Here is a 22,049-nt window from a genome sequence, read left to right as displayed (position 1 = left end):
GGCTCGTGTTTAGGGAATGCGGGCTTGCTAGCAGCACTTGGAGACCACCCTGCCTCTTCCTCTGAACTCACGACCTGTACGTGGTTGAGTCCTTATAGAAAGAAAATTTGGCTACGTGCGTGTCTTTCATCTCTTCTCCTTGAGGTCGTAGTGTTTCACTCTTGGAGCTTCCTTCTGCCTCCCCAGCCCATTCACTCTACTCGGAGTGAAAACATTTTTACATTGTTAAAAAATAATGCAGTTGATCCGGTCTTAATCCCACAAACCTATTTCCAGCCATACCGTGCCAAAATGTTTCTCTTGTCCATTTGGTTATTAATTTTTTTTGTTCTTGTCCATTTGGTTATTAATTTTTTTTTGTTATGTCCTTTACAATTAAAAGCAAGATCTTGTTATACTCCAGTTTTCTTTTAAAAGTATTAATACTGTAAACAGCTGGGTTCGTGCTGCACAATGTCACTGTTCTCTGTGTGTGTGATTGCGTCTGCTGTTTAGTTCGTTACAATTCAGCGCAAGCCTGGTAACGAGGGAGCTCTGTGGGCTGCCATATTTTTAGAAAGCAGGTTAAAGGGGATTACTGCACAACTTACTGTTCTTCTTGGCATTCAGGATAGAGCCTGCTGATGTACTCGGCGTGTCTGGTTAGATTTAGCAAAGTCACTCGACGCCGGAGAGGCGGGTGCTGCGGAGCGGGTGGCCGTGGGCACGGATTTGAGTCTCCCTGAAGTTTTAGTTAGAAAACATATTCCTAAAACATCGTTGGGAAGCATAGGGGAGATTTTGTGACTGGGTGGATTGCTCGGTCGTGGTGTGTTGGTCTCATCACCTGAGGCGGGGGAAGAGGGAAGAATCCCTCAAAAATGCAGCGGACGGATTGAATTTCTGAAGACGAAATGGAGATGGCCATACGCAAACTGAGTCCGTCGATGCTGTGAGATGATGGAGACGCTCGTGACTGAGTTTTCTTTTGGCTTTGGGGGGAAATTGCAAGACGTGTCAGCAGTATTGATACCTAACTTAAAACCTACAGATCCACTTTAAGCTATGTAATATACTATTGAATGCGCCCCTTTTTTAAACTGGATTTTAAACTCAAATATAGGAAAGTATTTAATCAGCTTGTTAATTGAGGTTATACATTTCTACATTAGAGAGACAAATTAAGCAAGCTACTGTGGTACCAGAAAACATCTGCTAAACCAAGGCAAACTTAATGATAAACAAAATTAGGTTCTTTTCTCGTTGGGTTTCATCCATCTGCACCCAACTAGTGTTCACTTTTAAAGAAGGCAGAGATACAAGCTATTGCTTTTAATCCATTTTGACAGAAGAAAGCGGTGATTAGGCAAAGCCACTGTGTCTCTAATCTTCCCAAGTTTAAGCCAGGCCGTAACGCGCCCGTTATGCTTTCTGCCTGGCGTTCCTGGAGCAGAAAGATGCTCAGTGTTTCCCGCGCTACAGTCAGGCTGGATGTTCAGTAGTTTATTCACATGTCGATTTTACGGTGTGCAACAGAAGTACACCAACTCCTTTTGGCATCAGAGGGGGTCAGCATTAAGACCATGACGCTGACAATCTGGTTTCAGGATGTACGTTGATGTTTTATTTGCTGGAGCAGGATTAGTGAGCAATTTAAGGCATTGCTGGCTCTAAAAGCTCTGAAACGGTGAGAGCGGAGCGGTTTTATGCCGTAGAAGCTGTGGAGGTGGAAGGCATTAGCTTTGAATAACGGCATGCAGGAGAGCAGAGCTGCGGTGTAGGTGTTCCTGGGGCAGAGGGAGACCCCAGTGTGCTGGTACGTTGGTGTTTTGCCACCATTCCGATATGCAGGTGTTTGTGTGGAATATTTCGTATTTGCAATTTTTGTAGAATATTAAATTCTGCTCTGGTGACCGGGCAGGCATTAAGCGCGGGCTGTTAGAGACGAGGGAGGCAGGGTTAATTGAACACAAAGTCGCAGGGCTGGGATGAACCTTCAGAGGTCAGCGGGCTGTCCCTTGAAACCCCAACAGCCTTCGCTGTTTGCGCCATCGCTTTTGGCTTATTCCTAAACTGCGCAGTGACAGAGTTCGTTCCCTCTCTGTCATTTCCACCCCATGCCGTCATCTACAGATCCCTTTTTTTGCAGACCTGCTCCAGCCTACGCTCCAGGCAGTTGTTTAATCCTATATTTATGCAGTTGATTAAGCTCTGCCTGAGTGTAGTGCTTCTGTTTGTCCCTGTTGAATTTCATCTTATTTTTTCAGTCTGATTTTCCAGTTTGTCAAAACCACTTTGAATTCTAGGTCCTGTCCTCCAGTGCACTTGCTGTCCCTCCTAGATTGGTGTCACCTGCACGTTTAATAACATGCATTATTAGTATTTAAGAGGTACAGATATAACGTCGTCTGTGCTCCTGTTATGAACCAGAGGTTGTATTTGAACCATATCTTTGAAATATTTCCTCTTAAAAATCTACGGCGCTGATATTTGTAACGATCTCTGTATATACGATGCGTATCCAGGATAACATAGATAACACAGTTTTGTTGCCTCGACAGATGTGAAGCCCTCCAATATGTTGGTGAACACGCGAGGCCAGGTGAAGCTGTGCGACTTTGGGGTCAGCACGCAGGTAATTCCCCCTTTAGATATCTGCCCGCTCTCTTTCTGGTGTCAAAATCACCTGGCTGCCAGACAAACAGCCCCACAGCTCGCTCCCCTCTGCTGGGACAGCCCTATTCATTTTTAATCTCTGGGCGACTTTTCTTCATCTGAATATGATTGTTCATTGTTTAATGACAGTAAAAACTGCTGATATTGTAATTACTACTTACGAATAGCAAACTTCATTGATATGCAGCTTTGATATGAAAGCGTTTTGGCCAGACAAAAGGGAGGGCAGAACGAGAGATGTGTCTGGGGAGCCCAACTGGCCCACAATAAAAATTAATATTGGGAGTAACAATAGTGGTGGGCTTTTACAATGTGCAGCACAAATTTTAATTAATTTCCATTTTGGGCCTCCCTGGAGAACTTCTCTGATAGTGACCCATGAGCTTGCTGTGATGTTGATTTGAATTTCAGCACCTTTACTCTCAGCCAAACACGAGGACCAAAGAGAAGGTCAACCTTGTATTATAAGTTGTCAGAGTCTGTTGTCCCTCCAGCGTATTTAGTGCTCGTTGCATTCAAGTGATGAATGTGGCTTTATTCACATCTTGAGCCAGCTGACTGAAAAATGAGTGCCTTCAATCCTACTTCAAATTGACTTTTTATATCAGACTAGTTTGGGGTACTAAAGCGATAAGCATCCTGTTTAACAGAATTGTTTAAGGTTATCTGCCATAAACTGTAATGCAGCGCTTGTTTAAATTGGAACTCTCATTCCGAACAAAAGAGAGATTTAATCATTTTTAATGCCTTTGCAGATAAATTTGTTCCCTTTTACATAATTTTTAGTTGATTTATAGGAATGATGATTGTAGGTTAAATGAGGAATAATTGCCCATTTTATTTCCACATTATCTTTATATTGTTCTAACAGACTGTTTTCTCTGATAGCTGGTGAATTCTATAGCCAAGACGTATGTTGGAACAAATGCTTATATGGCGGTAAGTGGATTTATGCAGGAATAACATTTAAATAGAAGTACTCGTTCACAGTCTCGTTCTGTGCAAGGCAGGAGATGGTCTAAATCAATTCTCAAACTTCATCTCTCCTTATCAGGAGACGTGATGACCGCGCTTCGTGCTGATGGGGAAGAGTAATGGTGGAAAAATGATTCTTTCATGTGTTTTTAGTTGCCTTTACTGCATTGTAACAACCGGGAACAAAGAAGAGAGCCACTTCAACGTTAAAAAACCAATTTTCCACTGATAGGCCGCGGCTCTTTGCAGACCACTGACAGTCCGATGCTGTCCGCAGTTTGGGAACTGCTGCTCAGAGCCTTCAGTTTAGCAAAGCATTTAGACACGTGCAGGCGTCTCATGGCCTTCTTCATACTCACCCACCCACGTGGGTGTTTCCCATGTGAAGCTGCCATGTAAATGTGAAGCTAAAAGTATTTGGACTAATAATATTAGGGCATTAAATTGCGTGTTGCGTAATGCTAATATCATACATATTAAGTCATCAGCACGTTTCACTTTTCTATATGAATTTTGGTCAGAGTGCTTGTAATGATGAGACTACTTTTGTCCTTTTTCTGTACGTTAGAACTTAAATTCCCATCATTTTTAGATCAAAGATCAGTGTTGAAGATGTATCGTTTGGAGTAACGCTGCTGCCGGTAGCTGGGATGTGAGGTTTGGGTTTAGCAGTTCTAGCTGACGTGACAACTGGCGTGTGGTGCTCACGTCATTGGGATTAGTATGGTGACGAGAGCGAGTCTGAAAGTAAACTACAAAAGTTAGCATGTATTTTCCATTAGATCAATTTGATTAATTTTAGTTCTTCATTTAACAGATGTGAAAACTTAAATGCTTCAGTTTAGAGTGGTATATTAACTGTTGTCTTTTATTTTTGGCCATTGAAGTTCTTCTAGGAAACTACTTACGTTGTAATATTAATGAGAAAAAAATAAGTGTTCAGCTTGGTTAAAAAAAAAAAGGGTTCAACCGCACAAAGTGGTTGATCCTTATATTTTTCAAACCTCAGAAAAGAGGAGAGAGAAGTCCATGACCTTTAATTGCTTTCAGGTATTTTTTCTTACTTTCTTGTAAGAGGAAAGCAGAGCAGGGTGTCCATTTATTTGCTAAGTGCTTTTCTAGTCAAGGTATACCCATTATGTGGCTTCTGAAACACTCATGTCACCATCCTAGAAAGACTTGGGCTGTCCTGTGCCATCAGAATATTATGTGCAGAAAAATGTTTTTTAAAAAAAAAAAGAAAAGGGGAAAAAAATCTGGTCTTTATGTATTAGCACTTTTGCTAGTAAGCCTGCTGATCTCTATGCCTCCATTTTCTAAAAGAACTGGAATACAGCAAATCAGACAAATAAACAGCTTCAAATTAATCAACTTTTCCAACTCAGCTGTTACTCTTGGAGTGGTCTTAAGCAGGTCTGAGAATTAAATTGTATTATGCTTTTAGTGTACCAATCAAGATTACTTTTTTCTTTCCCAGTTGTACATTAAATAAATTACTTCTTTTTCTTATTGTTTATGGATGAATCTGATGCATTCATCTATTAATTGAAAAAGAGGAGTTTAGCTAAATCATACTTGGTCTGATTTCATGTATTAAAATTATCTTGCTTTCTGTATGAGTCTTTTGTCGTCATCACATTTATAGTCTAGTCATCAAAAAATAATGATGGTCATAAGCTTTGGTTTGTCTGCCTACTTGGCAGCCTGTGAGTGGATTTGAGTGCAAATTAAAAAAAAATTGAGGATTCTGTTTAAGATAAAAAAGCAAAAAAGCTATTTTATCGAGAAATTAAAATTTCCAACAAAAATATTTTTTCTGTAAGATAATTTTAGCACCGCTTCGTATATAAAAAAAATTTGGATGAGCAAAGTACCCAGTTGCAGAAATTTTTAAGAGAAGATGTTTTTGAGCTGTGTATCCTTAGGATGATCTCTGCGTTGCACACTTCACTTTATGCATGCGTTGTTCTTATTTTCATCTCCTTTTCCATCCTCTTTAATTCACGCGATGAGACTTTTTGTTTAAATCTGCAAATGATTTACTTGCCCGAGTCTTCTGCGAATACGTAATTTCTAAACGTAAGTCGATGTTTAAAACTTGAGCTGTTACAAGGGAAGAGGAGACAGTTTCGTATTGCTCAGGTTGAATTTTGCCTCTGGTTTGGTGGCCGAGGAAAGGGCAGGATCTCGTCTGCACTGGAGAGACCTGCGAGTGTTACCGTCGTGCCACAGGCACCGTATCTGCCGCTAACAAAATGTGCTTGGCCGGGACAGCCCGTACCACGTTATGTTATAAAGGCGGGTGTATCTGTCCGTGTGCATTTTTTGGCTGCATATCTGCATCTTTAGGAGCATCTTTGTCAGTCTAAAAGGATGCTTAAAAATTGTAGCCCTTCATGATGCTCTTGCAAACATTTCTAAGATATGCAGACCTAGGCTAACTTCATGAAGGCTTGCCTTAATGAACTTTAAAAATTAATAAATAAGATTTTTGGGTCACTGTTCAGCTCAAAATAAATGACGTTCGGTCAAAAAGATTCTGTTCCAGTTACGTTCTGGGGTGGATTTTTAGGTTACGGCAGTTGCGGGAGGCTTTCCTCAAAGATAACGTGGGCAGCGCTGTGTTTTTTACTTAACATTCACGCTGCGATAAAAGCTCTTGACCTGGGATTAGCAGTGCAGAGTAAACATCCGAAAACACATTGGACTGGCACTAATTTGGGAGTTTGTTTTCTAAAAAAGGTCTCTGGATTATTAAAGACTGAAAATACAGCCAGTGCGTCGTAGGTGGTTGGGCTAGACAGGTGCATTAACAGCACAGTGGGGAGAGAAGTCTCATGGAGCCTTTTATTGTTACATTTCATGATGTACTTGACCTTGGAAATGCTTAAACTGTAGCTTTCAAGTAAAAACTAGCAGTTATATTTTACAGCATTCTATTTCATGAGGCGTTAAACTTGCTATTAATAGTTTTGAGTTAAGTCTTTTTTTTTTTTCCTATAGGTCAAAAATGAAATTAAAAAAATATATAAAATACAATAGCTGGCATGTGACTTCAGTGATTCTGTTGGCTTCGATAACTTTTTTTTTAAAACCAGAGTTACTCCCCAACCCTTTGACTCAACATTAGGAGTCTGTTTTCCTAACGTTCCTCGCTGCCGTGCCGGGGTTTAGCAGTAGCTGTACGTACCGTTGGCCTCTCACAACTTGACCTCCCGCTTCGCTGCGCCTGTGCGAGCCATTGGCTTTTTTGCTGGGTAAAACAGCCCAAACACAAATGCCAAGGCCAACTTTACGAGATGCATAGCAACAAGTGTGAGCATAACCGAGGCCTTTGCTCTTGCAGAGGAGGCAAAAATAAATAAACAAGTCATGTTTGAAGAGTGGAGTTGCTCTCTGCCAGGTTAGCTGGTGAGCTTAGAGCTTCTTTGCGTTTTCGCAGTTGATTTGTTTGCCCCGGTCTAGCTTTTGTGGAGTAAGTACGGATGTTTGTTTGCTAGGCTCAAAAAGATGTTTCTTTCTGTCTCTTTGCAGCCTGAGCGGATTTCAGGAGAACAGTATGGAATTCATTCGGACGTTTGGAGTCTAGGGATTTCCTTCATGGAGGTATGCAAATATCCCTCATTTTCATGTGCACACTGCACGAATCAAATGAAATCTAACATCAAAATATTTTAATATAGTCTTTGTATGCTCTTTTTATATATGCATGCTGTTAATTATTGCTAAATTTGTTGGCTGTATTTAGAATGGGTTTGTTCTCACCATGTTCAATTTGTTAGATATGAAGAGCCTCTGTACAAACCATCGCCATCCCCGGAGGTGTTTGAAAAAAGAGTAGAGGTGGTACTTGGGGACATGGTTTAGAAGTGGTTTTGTCAGAGGAGGTTAATGGTTGGACTCGATGACCTTAAAGGTCCCTTCCAACCTCAACAATTCTATGATTCTGTGAAACCATCTAACAGTCTTCAACCCTCTAATAAAACTCCATATGAGAGTAAGAAGTAGGACCTGGTCCATGGATGCCTCCGAGTCCTTTCCACACCTCTGGGACTGAAGGTGACAGTATTTCTGTATTGCATCTTCACAGGCCAGGATAAGAGTGCGTTATTATTAGGGTTAAAGTGGCATTGTGCGGATTCCAGGACTAAGCTGGTTAATGGCCTCGCAAAATCGTTGCAGAAATATTTGCACCATGGTTTGAGTCTCTCCCTGTGCGATTAAACGAAGTGTTTGAATTTAAGTGTTCATAGGGGCTTTTAGTAAGGTTTCTCGCCAACATAGTTTCAAGCAGGAGAAAGTCTTATTGAAGTGAAGCAGTTCAAAGAGAACATGGTCATAAGTACAGTCTGTTCAGGAGAACCCATGCTTTCTGCAGGTCTGGCCAGGACAAGGTCAGTTTTGATTCAGGAAAAACATTGTTTTTTTCAGCTTCGGGCTCATCAGGTGTCTTAAGAAACATGAATTTCAATGACCTTATAAAAATGCATGATTGTTTATAGGAAAGGTAACCTAGAATGTATAAGTTGAGAAGAAATACCTGTGTTAACGATAGTATCTTGACCAGTAAAATCAGATCTGGCTTGGTATGGTCTGGGAGGAGTGACAGGTAGCTCTGGTCTGGTGGTGGCAGAAGCAGTATGTTCACGAAGCCTTTTTCACACTGGCATGGGCTGGCCACAAACAAGTGAGCCACAGCCAGAAACCGTTGCAGCCTTGACAGCTCGAGCAATAAGCTCCCAGGAGACTTCTTCAACTCAAGGACAGTCCCGTGAAAGAAATTCCCCCCTGCTTGGAGCAGTTGTTTTTTTCCTGTAAGAACATTTCATTCAAACCATCGATGACTGCATCAGCTTTCTCGCACAGCCTGACAAAGGCGTGATACGATAAACCGAAAAATATAGGTGTCCTTCCCTTCTCTTCTGGTATAATATGGTATCATTAAGGTGAAACTGCATATAGCTTTTGGTGAATTGCAGTTGTTTTTCTAAGCAGAAGATTAGATAGACGTTAAGTAGTCTTGGTGCCGGCCCTCGGCATCGAGGCAAATTTTCACTTTTCGTAGCCTGAGAGTTAAGTGAGACTATTGTTATGTTTTCAAGCAATAAATTCCTTGCCAAATCAGTTTTCACCAAAATGAAAATACTTAATGGTGAATCATTGCATTCAGATCTTGTAAATCTTTTCCAGAGTCTGACCGAAGCTAACTGAATTACAATAATGACATACTTGAATGTGTCACAGGGGATGCGGTTCTCTTAATTTGTTTTACTGCAGATTTCAATGGTTTGTGATACTGGAGAGCCCTCACAATTTTGGGAGAGATGCAGAATGTACTCACGCACTCTGTAAATGAATCTAGCCAATAAAAGGCTAAAACAAGATTGTATTGCATTAAGACTTGACTACGGTGGATTTCCTGATTCACGGTGGAATAGAGTGATAGAAATGCAGAAGTCCTATAGAGCAAGGGTTTACTGGTTCCTTTGCTGAATAAAAGATGTATTTCAATGTGCAGCAGTGATAGGATTTACCACGTAGACCAAGCTATTTGGAATTTAGTTTAGGATTACTGGTAGGTAACCTGGCTGGTGGTGAATTTGATTTGAAGGATGAATTTCACATTCTATTAGTCAACATTAGGAAAACTCCTTTAATTTGCATTTGTTCTCTTAAACCTTCTCAACTTTTTTTTTTTTTCTCTCTCACTTTCCACGAATGTCTTCTGGACCAGATGTACAAAAAACAATTTGGTTCTGCGCGCTTTGTTAATTGGTATGTCATCTGGTCCTCCGAGACCTCTCTTCACCGTGATCGCTGTTTTATTGAAGTGGTTTGAGTGATGTGTTAAATGATGAAAGCAAGGACAGTGGCTTAGAAAAATGTCTCAAAAAAGGTGAAGAAGATGCTCAAAGAGCCACACAAGGTCATGGTCATTAAAGTAACACTGTATTGACATGGGGATTGGTAGTGGAGACACCCAGGCTCTTGTTGATGGAACTGTTAAAAAGGGAAGTTAGCATTTGCTGTAGGATTTTAAAATTATCTCTGCTTAATAGTGTAATACTCCGACCGCTGCAACTCCACGCTAGCACAGTTATAGCACGTTAGTTTAAAAGAAGTGGCACGTGGGACCAAGTTTGCAAGGGCTGTTCTGACGTATGGTAATATAAAATAGCAGCTAAGTAAATCTTCTCATTTTCTTTAATATTCTTCTGAGCCTTTAAAGCATCTTGAACTTCTTTGCTGCAAAGAAATGTGTAATGAGAAACCGAACTGGTACTTTTGAAGGTTGGGAAAACTGCCCTAAAAAACTTGCTGGCAGAGTGTGAAAAGTATGCGATGTGGGTACCACGTAAGCCTTGAGAGATGGTGAGCGTTCTTGTTCCTTTTGAAGTAAGAGGTGTCTGAGGGTGCTCAGTCTTCCCTTTGCCAAAAATAAAAATTAAATTAAAAATTAAAAAAAAAAATGCTGCTAGCTATTTTTATTATTATTAGGTCATTTTTTTGGAGTTTGCATTTCTTTCTTCAGGTTTTTTTGAAGTGAATTAAATTTAATACATAATTTGTAAAACTGTTTAAAAGTGTTCCATCACAAATAGTTTGTGTGTTTTCATGAGGTTTTTAGATGGTTTATTGAAGTGCTCTTGGGTTGGCAAAGCAAGTTCAATTTAGACCAATGACATTGCTGTCGCTACACTGAAGACTGTGTCAGCATTTTCATTATAAAAGCTGTTTTTCAAGGGTTTATAACTCAGTCATAAAACAGACTCCAGGCTGAGTGGGCTGAGTCTGAGTGCTGTGTGTGTAACCGATTCAGTCTCCCTCCAGGAGCCCTCTGTGCCCTGCACGGGAGGATAAATCGGATTTCTTCATATTTCTTGTTACTCTCCAACGTGACTCCAATCCTACCGTACGTGGCTGCTACCTGAAAGTGAACTTTAAAGCATCCGAAAATGTGACTAGACACATCTTGTTGTTTTTTGCTAGCGGCACGCTTGGCCAGTGGTGCCTTTTTGTGGCGATGTTTGAGGAGAAGGTATAGCGCTGTCACCTTCAGCTGAGCCGTGTTTCCTGGGGTAAGAGACTGCTGCAAGAGACAAGAACCTGGGTGAGAAGAGCTTTGGTGGGACTCCGTAGGGCTGGTGTGTTCTCAGGTCCTCCTGCTTCCACAGGGGGAGTGCTTCTTGGTTTTCTCCTGGATTTTGCCATCTCGGAGCTGCCTGCTGAGAGGCACTATTGTGCTCTCGAGACAATACTGAAGACCAGAGTCTCCTACATGTCATGGGGAGAGATGGTAGGTGTGGAGAAGGGAGTTTTGGGAATGGAGTAGAGTTGGGATGCGAGTTGTTCGTTGAGGTGAAATATGGGCTTGCAGGTCTTTGCTGGCAGATCCAGGGCTCATTTTATCTACAGATAGAATTGGTATTATATTAAAGTGCAGGAAATGAAAGTGATTCGCTTCTGCCACAAACCGAGTAGGTTTTGGAAGTAGAATATGAGTTCATGTGCTCGGCTAATGATACCTTTTTGCACCTCCTTTTGTATCTCATCCTAGTCTCTACTTTCCACTGTCCTCCGCTGAGAAAAACAGCTACTTTCCTGTGTTTCAGACCTCTTTTTAAATTTACTTTTCTTGCAAAGATAATCAGTGTTCCTCTTCTTCGGGGAAAAGGAGTTTGAATATCAGTTTTAATGTTAGAAACAAGTTCTTAAAACTCCCAAAATGAGAATTTTAAGTCTTCAGTCACAGGAGTTCCCTGTTATCTGTATGTTTGCAAGATCTTTCAAGGGTTGCTAGTAGTTTGTGACATTTGTGTTAAGATGCTGTTTTAAGTCATATTTCAAGCAGTCATATGGTAGATGTTCAGCAGCTGTGCGTGTTCCCACATATAGGAACACCAATATCTATCCAACAGACATGCCTTGCAGTGTGTACTTCAGGCATGAAGTACATACATGTCTTCTGAGTGACATGCCTTGCAGTGTGTACTTCAGGCCCACATACATGTCTTCTGAGCAGGGTTAACACTGCATGCAATGTCAGCAGTATGGAGTCTTAGACTCTTCAGCGCACTTGGGCTGGGAGCACAGATGGAAATGTAAGAAGAGCTCACTCAGACCATGAAGGCAAAGAGGAGGAACATGTTTGAAGAGGATTCTGCAAGAGAAGAGATGATTCTCTTAAAGCACTTCAATCTTTAAGATGTTTGACTGCATAAAACTTACGTAAAGACTCACATATATGTAATGTGGTCAAGGAGAGGAAGTTTCAGAAGAATTCTTTCTAAGTAGTCTAAAATTTGTGATCAGTCATATATCATCAGCTTTGAAGTGATAATGGTTCAAGATGAAGATTGTGAACTGATCTGTAGGAGGTCCTGCAGACCAAAATTTCATCTTCTGCAGGATTTCACTTACCTGTGGACATTATGGTTGGTCTTTCATCATTTTTACACCCTTACCTAAACAATAGCATGGGGGGGTGGGGGGGGAATCTGAGACACGAAGCTTGGTGGTACACCATAGTTTCTACAGTGGCACTGGAGACTTGGTGAAGGTTGGGTAGAAAGGGCAACTGTGAATGTCTCCATGACTGCTGGAAGCAGACACGGACCATGCAATGACCTACAAGTGTCGAAAGCTACACTGAAAAGAGGCAGGAGGAATATTAATTAAAATAGCCCATTAGAAGATGGCAAGGGTCAAGCTTAAAAGGGAAGTGAGAATTTGCGTTTAATCTCCGTACAGAGCAGGAGTCTTGATATTGGAACAAAATACTTGGCTGAAGTGAGGTGTCTCCGATCAAGTGACAGTTCTTACTGGACTTGTCCTTGCTTTTCGTGCGCTTGGAATGAGCAGAATTTTATTCTGCATGTTTAAACAGGAGAGACTGGGAAAGGCCTCGCCGTGGTGATGCTGCTGATGCCAGTAGAGCCACGGAGAAGGGCTTGTGGCTGAAGGCATGAGGTCATCATTAGGTGAACATGTGAAGAGCGCAATTTCCCGAGTGCTACACTGAGAATTCAAGAAGTTCTTTAATTAATGCATTAATGCGCATTTCAGTAGATACACTATGATGTGTCTTAAATTGCTCTTCGTTTTTTTTCCTTACTGAATTCGAACCTGCTCTAAGCTAATAAAAAACCCCAAGCTTCACGTCTGTGCCTGGCCGTCTAATAACCGGGAACGCTTGGATGTGATAGCTGCTTACTTTGTCGCCGCAAATCACTCTAAATAATATTAATATTAGAGAAAACTTAAGCCAAGTATTTCTGAAAATGCTGGATTGCCACCTCTGTGGCCTGACGCCACCTCTCTGCTCACAGCAGGGCCTCGGGCAGCGCTGGTTTCTGTGCCCTCAGCCCTTGGCCAGACCCTTCCTGAAAAGGAAGGGAATTTATGGAGAAAATGTTTCATTTCTGGTCTTTCTCTGGTTTCATGACGTATGGCTGGGAGCAGACTTCAGCCCTTGGGCCTCGCAGCTTGGACCACTGATAACTGTGTAGGTGTGATGTGGTAACAGACATCATTTGTTTAGGATTAAGGAAAGGAAGGAATTAAATAGTGGGTTGTGTTTTTTTTTTTGCAACGAGCCTCACCCTGTTACTCTGTTTTTTTAAGAGCTGTACGTAGCGTAACATTTGAGACTTGCATGGACAAATCCTTGCACGCTTCACTCAGCCGTTGAGAGTGGCTGTAACACACAGAATTTTGCTCAATAACTTGAATTGTTCTTATTGTGGGGTATTTATGTAGTTTTAATCATTCTGTGCAGAATGGTGCATTTCAGCAACTTTTTCTAAGGAAAGAGCTGGCCTAGATTTTTATTATATTTTTTTTTCCCTTGCGCTATTTCGAGCAATTTCTCCAAGCAGCGGCCGTTAGCTCCGTTCCCTCCTCTAACGTCTTCAGCGGCCACCAGCATGAAGACAGACAATGTCCAGCTACATCACGATCTTTGTGGTAGTGGAATTGGAAGTAAAGGTACCAGTGCCTGAGGGTCGGGTCATGAATTAATAATTGCCGTGTGGTGGGGGAGGCCCGTCAGAAGAGCTGCAAACGGGGAAGTTGCCTCGCAGAGCGCTATCAATCACTCAGTGACCATAACTTCCAGTAATTAGTGTATTTTATGGGCCTTTGCTTCAGTGACTCGGAAGCACATATGCTCCACTCACAGCTAAACTTAGCCAGAGTAATATTCCAGGATGATTTATCCGCTTGCTGCACTGGGATGTAACCCTATATTAGGTGAAGATTGTGAACTAAGCTGCAATAAAGTGTAAGTTTAGGTACAGTTTGCGCGGGTTGAGACCTCAATGTATCATGTTTCTCAGCGATTGCTTGTAGGCCGCTGTGGGCAGCCTGTGCGGCAGCAAAATAAATAATACAGTTCTCTACCTGAGCAGATAGATGAGTGGACAATTAAGGGATAACGTCAGCTATAATGTAATAGATTCATAATATATAGGATTATGTAATGTAGATCAACGTTCCCTATTCTTATACTGCGTAGTATAGCTGTTTCTACTTTTAAAACCCCCAAAATTTAGAAATGTTTGTCAGTCGAATCCGCCATTCCCAGTTGTTTGTTTGGTTTGTGATGGCGGATGAGCTCTCTCATGCCAACGGAGATGGAGAGCAGCTGAAGTTGAGCTGTGTTTCCACCAGCACAACCAAATTTAACTCCTCCCCCACCCCCCTTTAGCTATTGAATCTAAATCCAGCAAAAGAATAAGCAGGAAGCCTCTCTGCTCAAACAAGTAGTCTCATTAATCTTTATGGACCATTTGTGTGAATTTTGCACCTGACAATTTCCGTAGATTGGCCCTGAAAGGCCGAAATCCCACCGCCTTCCCTTTAGAAAAGGCACCGCTATTCTCAGCAACACCTTTGAAGACGCAGCGGTAAAAGCCTGGTAATGTGAGGGATTTGTGGCGAGGAAGAAATGTGCAATTTAATCATGATTGTCTGCAGTCTTTAGTTTGCGGTGCATTTCCTATAGTTCATATTTAAAAGAAGTCAAAGTGAAACTAATTATCTTTAATTAAGGTGAATTAGGCTTTGATTTTTAATATATTTTATGTAGAGAGATCTCGAACTCATCTGCTCAAGCCAAGGAATGTCCCAAAGGTTATTAGGGCATATTTCTGTTGGGCCTGCCGGTATTAGTAATAACCTTTTTCCTCATAGTCCTCGACACGAACAAATATGTCACTTCATCAGTCTCTGTTACCCGCGCTTATGCCCCTCCGCAGGGGTCGCAGATTCCACAAGTTATCAGCTAATGGCGTTATACATTAAAAATTGAAGCTTTCCTCACTCTGAGGCCTTTCAAGGCTTTGTTCTTAAGCCCCAGACACTTTGGAGTGCAGCTGCAAACTATAGGCAGAAGATTAAATTAATTTGTAACTCTTTTTTCGTCCTGCATTACTAAATCCTGCACATTTAATTGAAACCCTACTTCAAGATGCTTTGTGTTTCTGTTCTTCTTTGTTGTCAGTTTAACCTCAGAAGCACTTTAACGCTGGTAAATTGCTGTTATATCCTTTTGGATTCTTTTTTTTTTTTTTTTAACTGTGCAATAAGAGGACAGTGAAATTGATATTAGAAGGAAAGAAAAATCTTCGAGTAGTTTTTGAGGTATTTAATATTTATTAAGGTCCATACCCTGCAGAGTTTCAGGTGATTTTAAGCCATCTATCTAGGAATGTATAAATTGGTCCTGGAATGAAATTCCACCTGGGGAATTTTATGTTATCCAGTAGTTAAGTCTGATTTTTAAAGTTTCCTGTGTCTGAACGTTCCGAAGTGGCGGCTGCTTTTCCATAAAAAGCGGGTTTAACTGCAGTGCACAATCTAAATGCAAAATCCTTAGATGGAAATTTAATTGTGTAAAATGTGCACAAGGTAATTAAGAACAAATTTTAGAACATTTCAGTCTATAAAGTCCTCCTTCAGCTAGATCACTAGCGATATTGTAAGTGCTTATTTTCAATTTGCAGTTATGCTGAGAAACATGGAATGTGTCTAAATTAAGAATAAAAACATCCCATGCTTTTCAGTATAACTGTAAATTAAAAAACAACTTGCACAACATAGACAATAATCTAAGTGGGAAACTTTATTGCCCGAATGTCCTAAAAATCTGTTTTGAACTTCCTTCCCTCGGTCACTTTCTGAACAGGGTACAGACTGAGTTGCTGTTGTAATTCTTATTATCAATAGACAGGCAGGTGAGTAAAGAGCGATGTAGAGGAGGCAGTTTGTTAGTGAGGGTTTCTGGATGTCCATTTTCAGTTCCAAAATTGTGAATTACATTATTTCAACAAGTCATTTGTAATTTTGTGTGCACTTGTCTGCCCATTAAACGGTGGTTAGAGTGGCTTTCCAGCCCTTCTTAAGGCTGCTCCACGCAGAGGGTTTAGCCATCTCCCTCTTCCAGAACTGGCTGCCTCATCTTCTTTTCGCTTTCCCTTATGTGTTTTGATTGTTTGATAAAAATCAGCACCCATGCAACACTGTACCTCTGCCTGTTGTTTAATAATCTGGGATTATTTCTCAGTTTATCCAGCACTGGTTTAAAATCCGATGGGGCACCGCGTACATCCATCTGCACCTCGGTCCGAGCCTGGGGGAAGGCTCCCGTCCCGTACTTGCGCTTGGAAGTGCACCTCATTTTTCAGAACACAACCTCACTGAACACCGTGAGATGAGCATTTTAAGTGCTCTAATGGGCTACTTCTGTGTCTAAGAAAGAAGTTTTAAATAAACCCACACACACCACCACTACCACCCCCCAAAAAAACCCTACACAGCCATGCAATTGCTCTGAAGTGAAATGGTGTAGGAAAGTGTTATTCTGACATACTTCTTGCTGATGTGATCTGATTCTCATTTATATTTCCATACCGTGCTGGCATTGCTGTTCACTGGCCCTTTTTAAAATGCTGGATTTTACAGTTCTGGTGCAGTGGGAAGGTATCCGTAGGGAAATGAGAACCAGCTCCTTGAAGTTTAAGCGTTCCCTTCTCCCCTCCTTAATATCCAGAGCTACATAAAATACTGATCAGTTCCCGAACCTAATTAGCGTGAATGGAAATACTGTATTTTTGTCATAATGCCTTAAAAACAAAACTGCATGTTCCTGAGTTTCCCATGTAAATGCAGAGGTGGTAAGTGTTTAATAGTGTGTTAGTTTGGGAGTTTACGGTTTTTTGTATCCTGCATGGGGCTTGTGCTCTGTGTGTTTATAAGACTTCCTTGAGACCAATGATAGCCAGTATGAAAATCCCTTTAGTGAAGCTCTAATCTGTTTGTTTTTTGTTGGTTTTTTTTTTTTCCCTTTACTTTAACTGTGACGCTATTTATAAATCTAAATCTACATACAGAGGTCATTGGTTGGCTGAACTTAAACCATTTTACTTAGTAAATTTAATTAAGAAAATACAGTGCAACTCATAAGCAAATGAGTTTTTCCTAGTTTTAAACCAAACCACCCTCTTGAGTGCTGATTGCCTTGCTCGACCCCTGGTGATATAGAAACAGGCAAAATTAAAAAGGACATTAAAGCTTCATTAAATCTGAAACACATTTAGTACAGTGACATATCTGCAGGCTATTTCAGGGAAGATTACATACTCTTTGGTAAGTTTCTTAATTTATAATACCTTGACAATCTTGGAGAGGAAACAACTCTGACTAGATGAATCGAGTGATGGTTCAGAGGGATGCAGAACTGGCACCTCGTCTGTCCAGATCCATGGCCGTATTGCTCTACAGTTCTCCGTCAAGGAACAGCTTCACTGAGAAACGTGTTTCTTTTCTAAAAACCCCCAAAGAACTTGTTCCTGATGCATTTCGGATTCTTCGAAGCTCATTTATATACCCTGTACTTATATCTGGCAGAAAACTGCTTTTTTTTCCAATTATTCTGCTGCCTTTGGAGCCCCTGCTGAGGCGTGTGGTGGTCAGGGAGAGGAAGCGTCAGTGAGAATGGAAATGCTTAGTCTGAAGCCATCATCGAGGCAGTGGTCGTTTTTCTGCTTAAATAAGATCTGCAGAATGATGGCCTGTGCATATAGCCGTGATTATCTTCTTGTTCTACAGCAGGATAACGGTTACATTCCTACAAGTCTGTAGGTTTTGTAGTGACTATTCTTAAGCCAGTAGTCATTGGAAAAATCAGGATTTCTTCTACTTCTGTTCATGGAAAGGCATTTAGCATTTATAGGTTTATTTCTAGGCTAGTACAGCAGCAGTGCTTCTTAGGATCTCAAGCAGCTTCTTGGAAGTTAAGGATGGTCCTCCAAAAAGAAGAGAAGATGAAAAAGGGTACATTTTAGTAGGTCCTGGTCCTTAAGACTGAGCATAGCTGAAGACATTGGGTCTTTGCTTAACAATTTAGCAGTGTATTTCAAAGCCTGCCATTAGAGAGTGACTGGAGTGACACACTGAGCTGGGAGAAGCTGTGAACCAGGCACACGTGATAGAAAGGATGGCAATCAAGCCTGCGTAGCTCAGGTTCGTTTGTTACGAGGATGAGTTCGCTGCAAAGAAAAGCACTGCGCTCAGCACTGCACCAGAAACAAAACTGAAAGGCAGAATTCACCCCAAAGAGTTGAGTCTTAAAGGCAAACCTGGAAGACAAAGCACAGAAGAAACCCAGAGGAGGAAACTAGCTTAAATTGTTTCAGCTTGGAGAACCTGAAGAGCTCTTACTTGTTTTGTCACTTTAATGTTGTTCCCTATTCCAATGTCTCTCATAAGCCTGTGATCTTCTACATTCCGTAGGCATTCCTCTTAAAGACCAGGCGGACACAACTGTCCCCAAATGGAGGTCTACAAGCAGATCTGAACTTTCAGAGAGATGAGTGACACAGTAGAAACGTCTCAGGAAAACTGCGCTCTGTTTTGTTATGTTACTGCTAGCTGGGATCCTTGGTCAACGCCGTACCGATGTAGCAGGCTATAAAGGCGCCACGCAAACTCCCACCCATGCGATATTTCGGAAAGATTGGGGTGATTTGTCAGAGCGATGCATGGAAATTTAGACATGCAGTTCCCGTAATTGTGATGCGCCTGTGCCGTAAGTGAGCATTCGGAGATAGCGTGCAAACAGAGTAGCCCTTTTGGAACCCACTCGCGGTGTCTGTAGATTTTCAGGACAAATGCTATCTCACTATTGCAAACACTTCCTTTAAGAGTAGTCACCAAAAAAAATGGTTGCTTCTCTTGGGGTTTCTCTTCTGTGCCTCTTACACAAATGCTTCAAGACCTACTCTGCTTCTGTAACGTCTTTCCTCTGAGGGTCTGAGGGAAGTTTACGGTGTTTGCTAAGGCTCACGGCTGAATGGCCACTACGATACTAAGTGTGGATGGCCGCTAGAATGGCAGAAAGGTCACCTTCTCTGCTGTTTTCTCTTTGCTTCCACTCATGCTGCCAGCTGCTTCGTACTACCTTCTCATGACCTTTTTCCTGAGCTGCTGAGGCTCAAGTATGTCTACTGGTCTTTGCCCCGTCAGTTCACCACTTTGCTATGGCTCTGTCTATGCCTTTTTCTTCATACTTGGGATAGTTTTGTGCTGCCAGCCAGGCTGAAATTTCAGCATAGGTTAGCACAGCTGCCTCAGCTGCAGTCTGGCTCGGTCAAGTAACCACGGCACTGAGGAGCTCAGGTATCAGCGGCCGTGAAACAGCTTTTGCCCAGCGCTGAGGTGTGGTGTAGCCTTTGCAGGACATGACATGATGGCTTAGACCTTCAGCATTGAGGCTGTTACTTGGTCTGATGTGAACATACCTGGTTTATCATGCAGACAAATCAATGATAGTAGCTCATCCATAACGCTTTTGGTAGACCTCCTTCTGAAAGTTGCTAAGGGAGGATTGACAAAGATTAACTGGAGTGTAAAGAAGCTCATCTGACTGTGGCTCCTCTGTAAACCGTGGAGAGAGGTGGGCTTAGGCAAAAAGTGGGTCAGAACAGAGCTGCTCGGAATGCCCTTTTGGAGGAGCCCATGTCAACTCTGAAAACCCTTGTCCTTCACCGAATAGGAGACAAAATAACTTTAACTAGTTGTATTTTGCTGAAATCCTTTCCAAGGTTCAGATACCAAATGGGAAAACCTAAAGTCTTGTATGAAGAATTTATCATGGAATAGTTACGAGCTATGGCATTCTGGCACCAGTAGTGTCGTTGTCGGGTCTAATACTGGTACTAGCAGATGCTCCAGTAACGCAGTGATTGACTTGTAAAACAGTGTGGGCAACAAATCCGGTTGATATCGTGTGCAACTGAAAGTAGATGTGAAGAAGGCGCAGTGTCACTGTGCAGGTGCAGTGATCTCTCTCCAGATGCCCCACTCACAGGTTCCTACCTGGGTTTGACACCGATAAGGAAACGAATCTCAGCTATATAACCCAGATTTTACTCTGAGCCAGTTAAGGAAGGACTTTGGGAGTTCAGTGCATGCTCTACAATACCTGTTCGTTGCAGATAATTATCAGTAAAGGTCAGTGGCGTTGGCCTCGCTATTGAGGCTGAACTGGTTTAATTTCGAGAGTCCTCAGGAACTTGGGCATCAAACAGTGTTACCGAGTGGCACAGACAAAAGAGCTTGAGAAATACAGAAATAGTCAGAAACGTAGAACAAGGGGTAATTGTTGTGAACGACTCCATTCTAAATACAGCTCTTTGTGTGTTTTCAGAATTACTTTTGCTGGCATTTTCCAATTTATACAATAGTAAGAGTTGAGTACTTTTCTCTCTTTAAGAAAATGTGCCCTCCATGCAAATCTATATAACTAGACAAATATTATTTCCTTTCCCAGCTTGCTCTTGGGAGGTTTCCATATCCTCAGGTAAGATTGTTCATTACTGCTGTTTGCCACTGTGACATTCATTCCTATGTATGAAGGTGCAGAGAGCAATTGTGAACATTTGAGCCACATACAAATAAATCTGTCCTGTTAAATTGAAAAGTCGTATCTTGAAGGAGTCATTTAGAAGTCTCTATTGATTTTTTTTTTCCTCTCTTTTTCTCTTCTCCAAACTCCAGATTTTCTTTCCCTGGAGACAGTGAAAATTATGATGATGTTAATGATTGTTTTGTTGTGAGATTAAAAAATAATCCAGTATGTACAACAGTGCTTTTGAAGCAGGAAGGTGTATCTACTCCTTTTTCACATTTTAATTTTTCATTTCAATTTTGAATAATGGTACAACGGTCTAAAAATCTTCCCAAATGAAAAATATGATGTGAATGGAATACTCGGGGGAGCTCTGGATTCTCCCTTTTAAGAGGGCCTAATATTAGTATTTTATTTAGATACTGGCATTTTTTAACTTTCCACTGACCTAACTCAGTTTCATTGAAGTTGGTGGTAAAACTATTTCCATCTTCAGTGGCAGTGGTTTGGCCGATGCTGAGCCCTTCATTACCACATAATATTGTACTTTGTCTGTATGCTTGAAAAAAACCATGAAGCTCCGAACAAAACAACCAATCCAGAAATAGGTTTGATGATTACTCTAAATTCTTATGGCAAGATGGACATTAGAATACATAGTAACAAACTGTTCTGTAGTTCCTCAAATTATTTTTTCCTGGGAGAGGGGAAAAAGTGAAGTGTCCAGGGACTAAAATGAATTATTTGAATGTGGGGTTTATGTTTTCGTATGTTTTATGAACAGTGTTTTCTGCATCTTGGTCTATACAGATCAGAGTGCCTGGAGGCATGTCTGATTTAAAGGTGGTGTTGGTCTGTGCTCTTTAAGCATCTATTAACTTGCTATTATTATGCAAATAACTGTTGTAATACACATACTAATTTATGCATGGTTAGATTATGCAGATGCCTCACAAACATGGTTATTGAATAATAGGCTGGGACTCATTCTCTCTCCCATTTTTATAAGCTGTTTTAAGCAAATTCTCCTGACACTTTTATGGACTTGCAAAGATTTTGCGTTTGTGGAAATATACTGATTTTTCACTTTCTCATCTCCTATGGAAAATGTTTGCTGACTGAAAGAGCTGTAGCCGGTTAGCAGAACAGACTTCGCATATTTTATCCATATTTTAAAATGTGCCCTCTCCTTTGAGAGAGGACTGAAAAAGAAGCTCTTGTGTTGAAGTGTCCTCCATACATTGGCGTACTCACTTGTGCTCGTTGAGCGCGTTGATGTTCGTTGTCGACGGTGTATTATAACACTAAATCAAAGTGACGTAGGATACGATTTAAGATAACCCTCTGCTCATGGAAGTGTTGGAGCTTGGGGAAAGAAGTTAGAGCGCATACATTATGTATGATTCTGGACAAAAAATTTGTTTTCTGAATTGGGAGCAAAACATCATTGCTAGTTTAAGATGCTTTTTTGCTATTCTAATTAAAAAATGGATAGGTTTTGTGAAAGAAT

General features: G+C 41.2%; 1 protein-coding gene across 1 annotated transcript in view; it reads left to right on the top strand.

The window, feature by feature from the left end:
- Nucleotides 1-22,049, top strand: part of MAP2K5 (mitogen-activated protein kinase kinase 5) — a 131,997-nt gene that overhangs the window by 58,021 nt on the left and 51,927 nt on the right. Inside the window, exons 13-16 of the mRNA XM_009886771.1 lie at nucleotides 2,541-2,614; nucleotides 3,544-3,594; nucleotides 7,165-7,236; nucleotides 20,462-20,491. Of these exons, the coding sequence (XP_009885073.1) occupies nucleotides 2,541-2,614; nucleotides 3,544-3,594; nucleotides 7,165-7,236; nucleotides 20,462-20,491 (227 nt within the window). The remainder of the gene's footprint in view (nucleotides 1-2,540; nucleotides 2,615-3,543; nucleotides 3,595-7,164; nucleotides 7,237-20,461; nucleotides 20,492-22,049) is intronic.

Source organism: Charadrius vociferus, unplaced genomic scaffold, assembly GCF_000708025.1.
Source record: "Charadrius vociferus isolate BGI_N301 unplaced genomic scaffold, ASM70802v2 scaffold190, whole genome shotgun sequence".
In the NCBI taxonomy this organism is placed as follows: Eukaryota; Metazoa; Chordata; class Aves; order Charadriiformes; family Charadriidae; genus Charadrius; species Charadrius vociferus.
The sequence above is the reverse complement of the archived record's forward strand: the minus strand, read 5'-3'. Positions and strand labels throughout refer to the sequence as shown.